This window comes from Phyllostomus hastatus, unplaced genomic scaffold (genome assembly GCF_019186645.2).
Source record: "Phyllostomus hastatus isolate PE091 unplaced genomic scaffold, TTU_PhHast_1.1 phas_contig_148, whole genome shotgun sequence".
In the NCBI taxonomy this organism is placed as follows: Eukaryota; Metazoa; Chordata; class Mammalia; order Chiroptera; family Phyllostomidae; genus Phyllostomus; species Phyllostomus hastatus.
Window position 1 is genome coordinate 9,933,480 of NW_025333607.1, and position 16,734 is coordinate 9,950,213.

Sequence of the window (16,734 nt, forward strand, 5' to 3'; positions counted from 1 at the left end):
ATGGTGGGTCGGAGTTCCCCGCAAAAAAACACTTTTCTGATAGTTTACAGAATACACTATGCTTCTCCCTTTTTCCTGAGTTTAAAGGGAGCAGTTGAACATATAAAGCACTGCTATTCCCTCCAGCCTCTGGAAAAAATGCAAATGTGGAAGTTATTTCTTTCCATCTCTTCCTCCCTCCCTCCCACTCTCCCTCCCTCCTGACTCTGACACTTTCCTGAATGCTTACTATGTGCCAATCACCATCACAGGGTACAAATGTCCTAGGAAAAGTTCCCGTCCTGAGAGAGCTTATATCCTGTCAAGGACAATAGTAAACAAAAAATAGAGTCAGTAAAATTCTTTAGATCATAAGGATTTTCCTGGTTCACTTTGCTGAAGTAGCTCAACCCTCTTTCTTTCCAATGCTCGTTCTTGCATCTGGTTATGATCCAGGCCAGATATTTTATATGGAGGCTGATGGGCCCAGTACGAGACCCTATATGTGTCGGATGTTTAGCGACTGTTGAATGAAGGAATTCCTGAAATAGGATGAGTTAGGTTAATAAAGAGTTCCCATTCCTCAGTGAAAACTCAATACATTCCCCACAATTTCTCTGTAAGGCCAACTTAAAACTGCATAATGAGTGTGCTATGAAGCTCTGACTTTATATTAAGAAAGTCTAATTTATATCAAGCTGGTTTTACCAGCAAAATCAGCCAAACTAATGACCGAGGTGTGTGCACACCTGCGCCCTGATTTTGGCAACTTAATGTCTGGGAAGCATTAAATACCAAGCGTACTCTAATCTTCTTTCTTTTGGAGCTGGCTGTTTCATAAAGCATTATTTAAGGACAAAAAGTAAAACACCATTTGGCCCTGACCAGTATGGCTCAGTTGGCTGGGCATCCTGCCACAAAGTGGAAGTTTGCCGGTTCAATTCCCAGTCAGAGCACGGGCCTGGGTTGCAGACCAGGTCGCCAGTCAGGGCACGTTCCAGAGGTAACCAATTGATGTTTCTCTCTCACATCGGTGGTTCTCTCCCTCTCTTTCTAAATAAATAAATAAATAAATAAATAAATAAATAAATAAATATTTAAAAGGGAAAAAACATGCTTTGGCAATGAAAGAGTGGCATAGGGCCTGGAGCGCTGAGGAAGGAGAGTTGACATCTCTGTTTTTTTTTTATCTTCTGCTGCATCGTCTCCATCGCTAAGGTCTCTACCACAGACCACTTCCCGCTGGGATCTTTCCTTCTCTGTACCTCTCTCCCACCATTCTGCATTGTCACCAGCTTCTCACTGTTTCACCTCTTCTCTGCAAAGCTGTTGTCCCTTAGATTGCTCTCCTCTCCCTGTCATTTGTCTCTGTCTAAAATGCTCTACTGTGCCTGTGTCTTTGTTACGCAGACTCTTGTGGCTATTCTGTCTGGGTGAGCCTGTATTCTTGCATCTATCCCGCAGTTCAAGTGCTAAGGCACGGCCTTGCATTGTAGACCAGTGCTCAGTTTTGTGCTTTGGGGTTTTGATTCAACACTTTTTTTTTTCTTTTGCTTGCTGAACAGCCTCAGTTTTGTCAAACAACTTCACAGCAATGGGTCCTCTGTTGAACATGTGCCACTACTTTAAGGAACAAAGAAAGCCTCGAGGCACCTAGAAGGAACTGGAAATCTGTTCTGAGTTCATATTTAAGAACCACTTTGCCTATTGTCTCCCATAAAGTCATTACTGCAGCTTCAATTTAAAATGCTTATTTTTACTGAGTTTAATTTAGACACACATTTGCATTGTAAAATGAGTACTTTAAAAATAATCATTTTAGTCTTAAGCATAAATGCTAGTTCTTTGTAAGGGAAGTAACTTCTGAGTTGCCTGTTATCACCCAGGGTGAAGTCAATTCTGGAAGGAGATTTAACCCTCTATCTGCTCTGATTACCAGGAATAGCTTGAATCTGGTATGTATCGAGACTTTCGTGTTAAATGTATAGGATTTCTTTATAAGAAAAGTTTTTATTAGGGCATTTTTATATTACTTCAATAGTTCGGGTTGGTGTGCATTTCTCAGCCACTGGAAGAAAAATGAAACGTTATCTCTGTCCAGCGGTTTCACGGTGACATTCATGCATAAGGAAGCCTTCCTAAACCTAAAGGGAATGAGTGCTTCATGTATTGTTGGCACCTAGTACGTGGTGGAAATTTCACAACAAGAACTGTGAGAATGCATTCCTTATTTCTTTCATGTAAGTTCTCAGTGAATAATTTTTGGATGTATTATTTTCCTTTCTGCTGGTTTAAAGTCCAAGGAGGTGCTGAATTCAAGGGCGGACCACGCATAAAGGGAAGGAGAAACTTCTCCTCGTATTGGAATGCAGACACAAGAATGTTTCTATCTTTTCCTCAGCAGTAACAATAGTAACAACAGTACATTTTTACTACTGTCTTTTGCACAGCATCCATACCTACTGGTAATCTCTCTTCTCTTTACCTTTTCTAAGTTTATTCGCACCTGAATTTCTACAAGTCCCAATTTAAGCAAATGATTATAACTAAAAATATTAGCATTTAAATATTTAGAAGTTGCATTCTTTCATTTTGAACAAAACAGTCTACCTCTATTTACTATATCTTTGCAGAATTTTAGAAAAACCAACACTCAAAGATCTGTTATTTTAAAAGTGAGGCATTAATAGCATAGGTTTCATGTTAAATGTTTCTTTAACAGAATCCATTTACCTGGAAAAGTCCTATTTCATCAGATTATTTTAAATGTAAAAATCCCACAGATGAAATCAAAGCATCTTTTTATTATCCAAATTAATGCAACCTCTAAAACAAGAGAGCAATTGCAATATCTGAATGTTGGACATACAGTACGATTTTTCAAGGGCGGCAGACATGTCTGTACAAATTTATTTTGTTTAGGATAGTATTTAAATAATTCTTAACTGACTGAACTCACATCCGTGTTTGGCAGGAAGGCGTTCTGTGTAGCAAGGAAGAGAGCCAGCCTGGGGTTTGAAAGTTGCCTGGGATCATACACAAAATGAATAATGAATGTATTATAGTGCAAAGTTAACTGTAAAAAGCATCATTGTATGTTTTTCCCTTCCATATGCCATAAGGCATAATGCATTTTATGGGGGGTGGGGAGAGAGACAGAGAGAACAGACAAGAGAGACTGAGAAAAGGGGAGAAGGTGTGGGTTGGGTGGCTCTTTTGCTTTCTTTCTAAATGAGTTCTCTGAAGTGGCCAGCCTTGTTGTCAACCAAGCCTTGAACTACCAGCCTCCGTTAGCCATTACGCTGTCTCTGGATTTATGATGGTCACGTAAAAGCACTGATTTACAGTAAGCAACTGAAAACTGGCTACACAGGAAAAACAGTTCTGGGAAGGCTATCTTTTGCCTCTCTCTGTCCTTAACCCTCAAACAGGTTTGAATTACTGGTGTAGGCTCATTCTGCTTTCAGCACAGAGTGTGCATCCCCAATTAATGTCTGGTATAAATCTGCTAAGGACCTTTCCTCAAAAGTTCCTGATAACATTATTTCTGTCTTCAGAGCTGAGAATCTGGATAAATTCTCTCCTATTTATGGTTTATCATAGTTCAGGAATTTAATAAACAGATTCAAGCATTACAGAATTTATGATCCAGGGAATGATTTAGTATATAAAATGTTTTGGGAATACACACACACACACACACACACACACACACACACCCCCCACACACACACTGCTTGAGGAATATCTTCTCTGTTCATTTCATTATTGTGGTGTGTGTGTTCCCAGTTGTTCATTTCCTTTTTTTACTATTGTTTCAGCTGTGTTTCCGTGTTCTTCCTCCCTTTAGGTCATTTCAATCTGTTCATTTGTAAAAGCCAGAAGAGAATGGGGTGCGGAGAGAGAGAGAAAAAGAGAGAATAAATAAGTTCCTGAAATTTCACGCGTGCAATTACATTGGGAGTGTTAGTGTTCTTTTTCTCTCCAGGTGCCAAACTAGGCTCACCTCTACTCACTTTATTACATTTTATAATCACTATATTTAAAATAGTATACTTTGAAATAGCTGCTCTTTTATTTTTAATGCTCGCCTCCCTAATTTTTACAGAAAAATTCCAATTACACATGAAGTTTATAAGAAGTCAATATTCAAAAATTAATTTCATAAACAATTTTTCAGCATGTCCTGTTGCACAATGTGTAGTAAAAACACTGATTTATTTCAGAGATTTTACCTGTAGCTCACATTAATTTTATGGAGCTGTTCATCCAATTAAATTTTATTTGGTCCGTTTTATTAGTGTTAAATTATTGCTGGTCAAATGCATGTGGTATTAAGACATAAAACCTGTTCTCTGGCAAGAAATCTAACCAGATTAGATTGACTGGTGTTGTTTACAATATAAGGACTCCTGGAAAGGTATGGATGAATGGGAACTGTACAAGACTAGAATCCCTCCAGAGGGGAGCAGTGGTATATTTTTCTGATAGTTTAGAGACTGTACTTTGGGCACTTTTTTTCCCCCAGTGGGAAAGGAAAAAAAGGAGGCATTTTTATGGGCTGTCCAATTCTGTCAAGTAGCTTTGTATATTGCTAATTTGCCAAACCTGTTGTGCAGAGGTAAAAAGACCCTGCTTTGAGGCACTTACTTGAAGAAGGTATTTAGAGTCAGTGGGTACCCTCCGAAATAGTAATCATTCTGTATTATGGCACCGCCATTGTCTCAATTTGTTTATTTGTACTTTGAGTGCTGATGGCTTTCCAAAGATGATTACAAGCATCATTTGTATAGTAAGTTTATAAGACACATTAAAGTCAGAAAGTTAAAAAAGGGGGTGGGAGCAGAGAAAATACAACCACCCCAGGGACCAGGGGTAGATGGTCGTAGCAACTGAATGGCAGATTTAGCTCTGACATCCATATGCTCTCATATTGTTATTTAGCTTCCCTGTTGATTCAGATTTTTAAATGTTCATGCCATTTTTTTCCCAACTAAACTTGAACCTTAGGAAGGGGAGTACCTGTCTCACACTTTTTTGTTTTCTTCCGTACCCCACCAGCGTACCTTCTTTAAACAACAAAAACTCCAGACATGTTTTTGATTCTGACAATATGAATATTCCATGCATTTCCATAAATTTATAAAATCTTTTACATATTAAGGGATGACACTTGCTTCTTCAAATACCCACTCAATCTGTATTTCCTGGCTATACTACTCAGCTCTCAAAAATGGGTTCTAGTAATGGCTGTTACACCTAAAAAACAATGCTCACAACTTTGGATCAGTGTCTCCCCATCAAATCTGTTATTCTGAGGGTAGGGGTTGTCTGTAAAACCTTTTGTCAGAGCTGTGATTTTGCTGTAGATGCCATAGAGCTGAGTTTAGAAGCTTTTGGGGGACAAGCTGAACATTCTACTCTTCTCATGAATTTATTACTTACTGTGCTTGCACTATCAACTCACTCTATTCATCCAGAGATCTGTTAGTTTTAACTTTTAGTAAGTGAGAAACACCTTTGAGGACGCATTTTCTCCCCTCTGTTTCCCCCCAAACTTCTTAGTCAAGCATTCACTTATATTCACATCTTTTCTTTTGGGTATTTTATTCATCAAGAACATTTACAAATTACCCTGACTTGAAACAGGTGAGACTGAAACTGGGCCTCCTACAGGTAGACTAAATGATCTAGAATTCACCAGAAGCACAGAAATAATATACAGGGTGGAGAAGTAGGTTTACAGTTGTTTATATGGAAAATAATACAAGAATAAACTTATGCATACTCGCAACTGTAAACCTACTTTTGCCTCACCCTGTATTTTATGGAATAAAAAACTCTAGTTATAGAGATGACTTTGACTTCAGTGGTCAATCTTGGGGACATATGAAAAGGTTGCAGAAAGAGGAGAGAATATCACCACTGCTTCTAACAGGACACTCCGATCGTATTTCAGTTCCACAATTTTCTGTGCTCCTGTTTTGACTTGATTAGCAATTCAACATGTCTGATTTGCCCACACAATACTTCCTACTTAGTTTACCCATTTCACCTGCAACAAAGTGAAAGCACATTTTGCCCCGTTGAAAGGTCTCCTGGCAAGTTGGTTAGCAACAGGCTTGCCAGTGCGGGTTCAGTTGGCGAAGAATAAACACAATGACTAGTGCACTGACTTCCTCACTCTGCAGTTTTCTGTTTTGCATTCTTGAGCCATTTCTCTCACTTTGCTATTCAACTTTTTACTTGTAATTCTTGCCTCTTTAACACGATTTCCAATTTCTTGAAGGTGTAAGTTTCTACATTTCTTCGTAGCCGTAATTAACACGGTTTAATCGCAAAAAACAGGAGTCGAATAAAAGTTTATTTGAAGGAAGGAAAAGCAATGCAACAGTCTTACATCTTCCCTCGGTAGTTTAAAGTTGTGGCTTCATACGTACCAATTAAGGGATCAGGCTAAGGCTTCTACAAGTATCAATTTTACTGTAATTCCCTAAAATTTGGTCACTTGGGAATGTCTTTACTTGTAACAGTACAAGCAGACATGTGACATGAAGGTTGTTCGAGAAACGCAGGCGCTCTGCTCTGCGCCTGTAACAAGACGGCACAAGGAAAAAGACGCTCAGAAACGGTGACCCTCTGAGCCGGTCGCGTCCTCGGCGTCCCGACGTGCACCTGGAAACGGGACACCGCAGGACGGGGCAAGAACGTCCTTTAGCCCTACTCCCCCTTCGCTCGGGTAGGCAAGGACCTGGATGTCGTCACCTACAGCACAGGGAGCCGACCGAGCCACCTACTGCCGGACTCGATTCATCTGTGTCCCCGAGTGCCCTGCTTTGCGAGGATACCTGCATAACTTAGAGCGGCCAAGCTCCACTATGTTTTAAAGTATTATTTATGGTTGTCACGGTGCACGCTGAGGAGCTTGCTCCGCACCCCCAGAGCGCCCGAGGCCTCTGAGCCTGGAAACAGGCCCCTCCCAGCGCAGCTGTCGCCGCCGCCTGCGGGCTCCTTTCACTTTCTCACGGCCAAGTCACCCAGAGGGGCGCCGCTGCCACCACCGCCGCTGCGCCCGAGGACTCCGCCTCACACCGCTTCGCTACCGGTCCCCGCCCGCCCGGGCCCCGCCCACCCCAACAGTTTTCTGCCTCCGATTGGGACGCGCGAGCGGCAGCTCCAGTTCGCTTCTCCCATTGGCTAGGCCCTCTTGCCAGTCCGACGATTGCCCGCCACTGCCTCCGCCCTCCTGAAAATTCGCCCTCCTATTGGAGAATACTGAGGCCTGGGGGCGGGCGGGAGCGCCCGTCCAGGAGCTTTCGGTCAATCGCCGAAGCCCAACGCCGGGGGGGAGGGAGTCATGGGGAGGAGAGGGGCGGATCGAGGGTGGGGGGGAAACATCTGGCCGGCGCCGCCGCGTGCGTGCGTGGTGCGTCCTCCCGCCCCCTCCCCCGCCGGCACCCCCCCGCCCCCGCCCCCCCCCCCCGCCCCGGCCCGGCGGCTCCGCGCTCGCTCCCTCGCTCGCTCCCTCGCTGTGTCTGGCAGGCTGCGCCCGCCGCTGGGCTGCTGCCATGGGGAGCCGTTGAGAGTGGGGCCCTCTTCGCTCCGCCGCGCTCCTCCGGCTGCCAGCGGGGGCGGGTGGGAGGGAGGGGGCAGGGGGAGCGGGCGACGGAGCCGGGATTGGGGGGTGGGGGGGCCGGGAGGGAGGGGGGTACAAGGAGGAGGAGGAAGCCCACCAAGTCCGGCGGCGGCGACGGCCGGGCGGAGGAGGCGGAGGACGCGGCGGCGGCGGGGACGCGGTGACTTAGGGCTGCTCCGTGTGAGTCCCGGCGCCGGCCCCCGGCCTCTGACCCGGCGCCCCGTCCGCGCCCCGGCTCCCGGCGGGTGGGGGGCGCCAGCTGTGCGGCCGCGGCCGGCGGGGCAGTGCGGGCGGAGGGCGGGCCGGGCCGGGGCGCCCCCGCGAGTGGAGTTAGTTTGTGTGGTTGAAGCGGTTGGGGCGGCGCAGCTGCGGGAGGCCCCGGCGCGGGGACGGGGCCGCTGCAGCTGCGGGGTCGGGCGGGGTGCGGGCTGGCCGGCTCCGCGCCGCGCCCCCCCGGCCGGTGCAGCTGCGGCGCGGGGCGGGCTCCCGGCCGGTGCAGCTGCGGTGGCGCCTCCCGGGTGCGGAGGGCGGCGGGCTGGGGGAGGGGGCTTGGGAGCCGCCGCAGCTGCAGTGGCGCCCGGGACGGCCGCGGCTCCGGGGACCGGTGCAGCTGCAGTGGCGCCTGGGGGGAGGGGGCTCCGGGGGAGCCCCTCGTCCACCCCTACCCTTCCCCTTGGGCTGGTGCAGTTGCCGGGAGGCCCCGGGGGCTCGCTTGCTGGGGCGGCGGGGAAGCGGTAGCAACCACCCGCCTCCCCCAGTCTTCTTCTTACGACTTTTCTTTTGTTGTTGCCTTGACCCGGGTCTGTTTTCACGTCTGTTGTTTAAGGTGTTTTCCTGCTGCACCGGGTCTACGCCCTCCACCTCCTTCCCTGTGGTTTAACCTTCCTCTTTCCGCGTGTGTTTTATGCACAGCCAACTATGGAGAGATTTGCATTTCTTCCCCCCTCCCCAGGGTTCCCCCCACAACCTCTTTGAAAAACAAAACCCAATCTCACCAACCTCTCTGGACCCGCGGTAGCCGGACGTGAGGGGTTGATTTGTGGAGTGGGAGCCGCTCGCCGACCCATTGCTGTGCTTGCGACTCATTAAACTGTCACTCAGCCCCCACCCCACTGGGTAAATGGGGTGATTAATGTCTGATATATTGGAATGGGGCGAGGGCATTTGTGGCGAATAGGTTGTGTGGCTGAGAAGGAATTTATCTCCGAAGAGTGCTTCCTGAAATAGGCAATCATAATTATGTCATTCATCGCGAAGTTAGAGAAAGTTAGGTTTGTGACTTTGGGAAAGCGAGAAGGACAAGACAGAGACGTTGTTTTTTGTTACTCTTTAACTCTTTGCCATGGTTTTCTAATGAGAACGGAGTGCTTATCACCAGGGCTACAGCACTTGCGCCTCAGGCCCAGCTCCTTCTCTCCTCACCCTCCCGAGAGCCTGTGGAGATGTATTTGACATTCACAGATGTCGCAGCACCTTGCAGGACACCGGTCAGCCTAGCCCGGCTTACGTTGGGATTTCATCAGCCATTAGAAAAGGCCCACAAAGTCTAGCTAAAAAGTTCCCAAACTTACTGGATCTGTCCCCTCCCTTTCTCCATGAAAGGTTTCCGTGTGATCACGAACATTACAGAGTGACCCAAAAACAGATTGTTAAGGGACACAAATTAAGGGGAAGACGAAGTTCTGCTTTTTCTGAGCAGAAAAGATCAGATACGCAGGTGCAGCGTGCATTTTAAGTGACTTTAGCAGGTTGTATGACTATTAATTTGTCATCTTGAACTGAAGTACTTTCCAGGATTTCAGAAAGTGCACTTTCAGTTTGTTGATACTGAGAATCAAAATTTGCATTAGCTGGCAGTGTGAGAAATTTTCATGAGCGGGTAGTTGTAGATAAATAGTAAATAAGAGAGAAATAATAAGGTGAACCAGGCTGAAGTAATAGTTGAGAATATTCTCCCAACGTCCTGAGACATGTATAGCATTATCTCAGCAGAAAAAAAAGAAAGAAAGAAAGAACCATAATAATGTTGAAATGGGACTAGAGATGTCAAATGGGTTGGTTTAAAATATCCCTAAGCTGCCTTTGAAACTAAACGTTGGAGTTGAATAAAAGTGAGTCTGGATTTCCTGAATAGCACGGTGGCTTGAGTGCGCTGTCAGTATGTAAGCCAGTCCACCAACTTAAGACAGAAGTGTTGCTATTCCATAAATACAGTAGAACTCCATATGCTGAGTTTTTCAATTTCTTCTGTTAGAAAGTTTGGAAAAAAAGGGAGACTTTGAAGTATTTTGTTTATACTAACAGAAGAGAAAAGTTCTCCTAAGAAAAAGCTGGTGGCAGGAGTGTAGAGGAGTAGCATATGGCATTAAAAGGAGCACAGCTGGAGGTAGCATTTCCATCTGAACATGATGTCAGAGCAGCTGACAGCCTGCCATCCCTCAGCCTTTTATTCTAACACACAGACAGGGAGTTAGTGTGTGCGGATCTGTGGCGGAGAAGGTATCTCTTTCCTCTCCAACATCATCTCCACTTTGCATCTGTCTCTCTCGGTCTGCTTTTTTTCCACCGATGTAACAGCCCTGGAGCCAGCAAGACTCAGAGGAAAGGACTTAATCAGGTTTATGTGTCCTAAAGGTAGGAGTAGCAAAGAGATTAGATGGAGCGTATTTGTGTTTTGGTGTTTTGTTTATTTAATTAAAAAAAAATCACATTACTTTTCTAACCCAGTTTAGGAATAATGTATGAAATTGAGTATTAAGTGAACATCTTATTGGAGTTGAAAGTCTTGGGCTTGTTTAGTTGTAATTTTTATCCCTTTTGCTCGAGCAAGTAAATAACTTTAATACACAGAAATATTTCAAGTTTTGAAATGTTAAGAAAGGCTTTGGAATATTGCTTTTCGAGATCACTTTGGATTAAAATGCTTTATGCTGTTGTTTTTCACTGCTGTTTTAGATTCCTTTTGCTTTTGGGGTCGGGCAGAAATAGTAAACTCTCTGGAATCCAGCATTCAAACTTATATGAGAAGATTATTCCAGTTAAGAAGCTTGATTGTTGTGTAATTAATTCCACTGTGAAACTTTATTCTTCAAACCATTCAGCAGCACTCCTGAAACATACAGCTGTATAGTGCTTTTGAAACCGAAGGTTGTTTTGTTTTTTTTTTTAAAGGGGGGAAAAAAAAACTTTTGTCCTCAGGAGAATAGTTTGACTGGTTTCCTCATTTCTCTTTTCAAATATATATTTAAGAGATCTTTCACTTGGGCCGAACAGTAATTATTTGCAGGAGTTTTTGTGGTAGTGACTAATTTAGAACTTGTAGATGCGAGCTGCCTGAATTGGCCAGACAGCTGTAATCGCACTCCTCTATTCTTAATCTCTTTATCTGGGCAGCAGCTGCCATATGGCCACAGTCAGCTGGATCAGATGTTTATAAGCTTCCTTCTTCGTCCCTCTCTGTCCTCTCAGCCTCCTAATTTGATCACGGCTACCTTGTGAGCTGCCCTCCAATCTTTATTTTTAGCCCTCTCAAGGATTAGGATTGATGTTAGCTGTGGGGCACTTAAAGTGATTGTATTGTAAATCTTGGTTTCTTCTAGCAGTGGCATCTTTTGCAGGAGGTATCTGGGGTTGGGGTGAAAGTTTCAGTCCATCGTGGGCAAAGGGTAGACAAAGCAGGGAAGGAATTTTTAGACGATAAATGAATACGTACCCATTCCCAAAGTGTGCTTTCCGAGATGGGCGGTGTGCAACCTCGCCTCTGGTCCCCTCGCCTCTGAAAGGGGAGGCTGGGTTTTCTTTAGTTTTAAGGAGTTGAATTTTGACCCATTGTACAGCCTTGCCTTTCCTCTCCCTCCATGTCACACCCCCCCTCCCCCAGAAAATCAGGGCAACAATGCCTATTTGAAAGAATAGAAGCCAGTGGGAAAACAAAATATATCAAGTTATGTTGAAACAAAGTATTTTCTGTTGACAGAGGTGAGGCACAGTCAGGGGAAAAAATAGTTTCTCTTTTTCTAGCAAGGTTTTTTTTTTCTTTTTTAATGTTGAACCTGTAAAGCTTTTGGGTTTCATTTGAACATAGTATGCCTTTACTTAAAAGTTGGAGTTCATTTTAATATGGAACTCATACTGCTTTTGCAAAGGATCAAAGTTTAGATAAGATTGTTCAGATTTAAAGAAAGCCCCTCTGGCTCCTGATTCTCTAGATGTGCAGAGTCTACAAAGAAATAGAACCATTTTTTTCTCAATTCATTAAAAAAAATATTTGGATTTATTTGTAGTAAAGATGATCTTTCCCATCTGTTGGTGTAGTTCCTTCTGATCTCGTGCATGTGTGCTCTACCTGCAAATCTTAAGGCATTCACATCTGTTTTTATACACAGAGCGTTTGTCGTTGTAACACTCTGACTTTAAAAGAAAGTTGTTTGTGAATTTCTGGACTAATTATGCAATTTCATTATGTGGGGTTTTTTTCCCCCCCTCAGCTGAATGTGTGTGTTTAAATTGTGCTTTCTGAGGGCAATCAAGGACCAAAAGTAATAAAAAGAATGTTCAGACAAGTTTTCTGAATCTTCCAGAGTGTGTTTGGGACTTTTCTTTGTTCGTTGTATGAGTTGTTCCCTTGGCAGTGAAAGCTACTCTGTAGGTTTCGTAGGACATAATTTGATGAGTAGCGCTATCTAAATTTCTTCTGAGAGAGAGCTAAATTCTTACTCTCAATAAGAGACTCTCCTGAAATTCAGGTCTTAAAAACTTGATTGAAAGTGCAGGGAAGGTGGAGATGCGTTAGAAACTGTCTGATTGGGGTGAGGAAGTTTGGAAAGTGTGCCTTTTTCTTCTCCCATTTAGGTCTCGTGCATGTGATTTGGAGCCTCTGGGTCATACGCCTGATTAAAATGCAGGGACGTGTACCCCTGCCGCCAAGCTGAATTATTATTATTTGTATGGGGACTGGCGTGGAGAAGTTGTAAAGTTGTTCCTGACGGGGCTTTCATGAGAAATGTCTCTCTTCCCAGGTTATGAAGACAGCATGGAGTTTCCAGACCATAGTAGACATTTGCTGCAGTGTCTGAGCGAGCAGAGACATCAGGGTTTTCTTTGTGACTGCACTGTTCTGGTGGGAGATGCCCAGTTCCGAGCGCACCGAGCTGTGCTGGCTTCGTGCAGCATGTACTTCCACCTCTTTTACAAGGACCAGCTGGACAAAAGAGACATTGTTCATCTGAACAGCGACATTGTTACAGCCCCAGCTTTCGCTCTCCTGCTTGAATTCATGTATGAAGGGAAACTCCAGTTCAAAGACTTGCCCATTGAAGACGTGCTAGCAGCTGCCAGTTATCTCCACATGTATGACATTGTCAAAGTCTGCAAAAAGAAGCTGAAAGAGAAAGCCACCACGGAGGCAGACAGCACCAAAAAGGAGGAAGACGCCTCAAGTTGTTCGGACAAAGTCGAGAGTCTCTCGGATGGCAGCAGCCACATGGCCGGCGACCTGCCCAGCGACGAAGATGAAGGAGAAGACGAGAAATTGAACATCCTGCCCAGCAAAAGGGACTTGGCGGCCGAGCCTGGGAACATGTGGATGCGATTGCCCTCGGACTCAGCAGGCATCCCCCAGGGGGGCGCAGAGGCAGAGCCACACGCCACAGCAGCTGGAAAAACAGTAGCCAGCCCCTGCAGCTCAACAGAGTCTTTGTCCCAGAGGTCTGTCACCTCCGTGAGGGATTCAGCAGATGTTGACTGCGTGCTGGACCTGTCTGTCAAGTCCAGCCTTTCAGGAGTTGAAAATCTGAACAGCTCTTATTTCTCTTCACAGGACGTGCTGAGAAGCAACCTGGTGCAGGTGAAGGTGGAGAAAGAGGCTTCCTGTGATGAGAGTGATGTTGGCACTAATGACTATGACATGGAACATAGCACTGTGAAAGAAAGTGTGAGCACTAATAACAGGGTACAGTATGAGCCGGCCCATCTGGCTCCGCTGAGGGAGGACTCGGTCTTGAGGGAGCTCGAGCGGGAGGACAAAGCCAGCGACGACGAGATGCTGACCCCCGAGAGCGAGCGCGTGCAGGTGGAGGGGGGCATGGAGAGCAGCCTGCTGCCCTACGTCTCCAACATCCTGAGCCCGGCCGGCCAGATCTTCATGTGCCCGCTGTGCAACAAGGTCTTCCCCAGCCCGCACATCCTGCAGATCCACCTGAGCACGCACTTCCGCGAGCAGGACGGCATCCGCAGCAAGCCGGCCGCCGACGTCAACGTGCCCACCTGCTCGCTGTGCGGGAAGACTTTCTCCTGCATGTACACGCTCAAGCGCCACGAGAGGACTCACTCGGGCGAGAAGCCCTACACCTGCACCCAGTGCGGCAAGAGCTTCCAGTACTCGCACAACCTGAGCCGCCACGCCGTGGTGCACACCCGCGAGAAGCCGCACGCGTGCAAGTGGTGCGAGCGCAGGTTCACGCAGTCGGGGGACCTGTACAGACACATCCGCAAGTTCCACTGTGAGTTGGTGAACTCCTTGTCTGTCAAAAGTGAAGCACTGAGCTTGCCTGCTGTCAGAGACTGGACCTTAGAAGATAGCTCGCAAGAACTCTGGAAATAATTTTATATATATATATATATAAATAATATATATATATACATATATATACATAGATCTCTATATAGTTGTGGTACGGTCTAAAAGCAGTCTTGTTTCCTGGAACTAAAAAGTTGGGATATTAACTTGTTTTTGCACTTTAGAATAGCATGAAAATCTTACTAATTTAGCATACTGATAAAAGAAACTTTTAGGGCAAGTTGGAGAATAGAGAGGTGTTTTTCTTTGAGGGCGTAGGGGAAGTAAGCCAATAAGAACCTTTGAAACAAATCGTCCTGTCGCAAAATGCTTTCTTAGGGCTTAATTTTGTCAACATTGCCTTGTCTTTGGAGCTCTTTTTCTCCCCACTTTTTTTTTTCCCCCAAGTAGAAATTCCCTCCAGTTTTATTAGCCTCTTTATATGTCTAAAATTGCATGAATCTTTTCTGGCTGTTGGAAACCTGAATGCTTTTAGACCCAAATGGAAAATTTCTGAAATGCTGGATTATCTATTTTTAAACAAGCAGTTGACTTAAAACTTTCTGTGGCAACTTCTGGTTTTCTGACGGTTCCCAACGAGAGAAATTATGAACGTACACTGGGATCGCTGGGGCGCTGTCTTTGTGAAGGTTTGCTCGGGATGAGGAAGGATATTGCAGCTTCAGCAGTGTCGAACTGTGTGTTGAAAAATGTGAATTACTGTTCTTGTATACTGTAATTGATTACATGGGCTGGGGGGGTGTCAAAGAACTTGACAGGTTGTATTGATGCTCTTAGTTGAGTCTTGAAAAGTAAATATTAACGCTACAGAAATGCATGAGTTTCAATATATTTTTGTCTTTGTTTGCATTGTATAACTTTAACGAGTGAGTTTAAAATTATTTAATTTCCTTAGAAAAATAGCACCACTTGGAAAAAAAACTGGTGTTATGAAGAACGTAAATGCACTGTTTTTACTTTTATTTTATATAATTTAAATTGACTTTCCCACTGTCTTTAAGTTGAAACTGTTAAGCTGAATAAAAACTTAAGCTGCAAATTGATAACTTCGCTACATAACAAGGAGAATATAAATGTTTACAAACGGCTTAAAGATTTGCATGTGCAGTGTGCATTTATAACTGACTTCAAATTGCACAGAACCCGTGCCAGCTCAAAGTTTAGGTGTACACATTTACCCAGTTGAGCATTTTTAGAGTAACTACTGCACAAATTGACAATAGGTCATTCTTTTATTTTTTTTTTTCTTTTGCTCCCCTTTTCTTTCTCTCCCCTTCTTCCTTCCCCACCCTCCCTCTCCCACCCTCCACCCCCCACCCCCCAACTCATGAAAAGATTCTATGGACTGAAAGAGCCCCAGGCTGAAAGGACTGGATTGCCTTGATTGACAGGGGGAAGGGGGTTAGTAGACTATGTGGATCGCGGCAGCAGAGGCTGCAGCCCGGCGTGCGGTGTGATGACCGGCACACGGGGCGAGAGCATTTTGCACAGTGTTTGCTTTCCTGTCTTGCACTTACAAATAAGGTCTATGGGAGTAGCATGGAAAACGTTTGCTGTTTTTCCCTTTTTTTTTTAATTGCTTTTGTTTAAAATTTGATCGCCTTAACTACTGTAAACATAGCCTATTTTTGTGCTTAAGATACTGAATGGAAAACTCCATTGTGTGTTGCTGGACTGTTTTGGAAATATTTGGTCAAACGTGTGTTAATTTGGCTGTAATGGCATTTAAAGCAAACAAACAAACAAAAAAAGCTGTGAAAATGGCCTTGGAGCATTATCTTTAGTTACTTGAAGAGTTTCTAGTTGTTTCGTTTTTTTTAAATACAGTTTATGTTAAAATAATTTTTATTAATTTAGAGAAGACAATCAATGTCTGTGAAAAAACGGACTTTCTTTTGGGTTTTCTTTTTGTGGTCATTGTGAGTGATTACTTTTCCTTTCATTAGTTTCACATTCTTCCTTTGTTCTAAAACTTAGACTGACACCTAGCTTTGACAATCATAGTATGTCTTATTTTCCTGAGGGGGGAATAACTTATAATGCTGTTTAGTTTTGTACTATTGGTGTGTTGGTGAATTTTTAAACTGTGTGCTAACTGCAATAAATTATATGAACTCAAATTTCCTGTGTGTGATTTTAATTGTGATTATGTACTACACAGATCCTCAACGTGTATCCTACATGACATCTTTATTTTTCGTGTGAGTTCTATTCAGAGCATGTGAAATTATTAGAACGCTTTAAATCTCTCAGATGGAAATGTGCAAACAGTTTTGCTTCTAGCCCTTCGAGAAGATACTAATTGCACAGTTTCTAAGTCTGATCCTTTTTCTACAACCTAGATCAAGAGTGTGGAGGTAATTCCCCAGAAATTGGCGAACCCGTGAAACTTCAAGTGGCAGCATAGGGTTTTCCATCCTATGCTGTCCAGCTCCTCACCCATGCGCCATCAGTCACTTTCATGGGTAATTTTACCCTAAGTTGATTGGTCAGATCTATGCTTCTGTGTTCTGCTTTAAATGGAAAATTGAAGGAGACCGGA

General features: G+C 44.5%; 1 protein-coding gene across 2 annotated transcripts; it reads left to right on the forward strand.

The window, feature by feature from the left end:
* The first annotated feature begins 7,672 nt into the window (after positions 1-7,672).
* Positions 7,673-16,312, forward strand: ZBTB18 (zinc finger and BTB domain containing 18). Of its 2 annotated transcripts, none has more exons than XM_045861353.1 (2): positions 7,673-7,793; positions 12,634-16,312. In XM_045861353.1, exon 2 carries the CDS (start codon positions 12,648-12,650, stop codon positions 14,214-14,216), a length of 1,569 nt encoding a protein of 522 aa, XP_045717309.1. In that variant the 5' UTR covers positions 7,673-7,793; positions 12,634-12,647; the 3' UTR covers positions 14,217-16,312. The 2 variants fall into 2 exon arrangements, with proteins under 2 accessions (XP_045717309.1, XP_045717300.1); XM_045861344.1 differs by lacking the exon at positions 7,673-7,793 and adding an exon at positions 10,105-10,249.
* Positions 16,313-16,734: the final 422 nt, after the last annotated feature.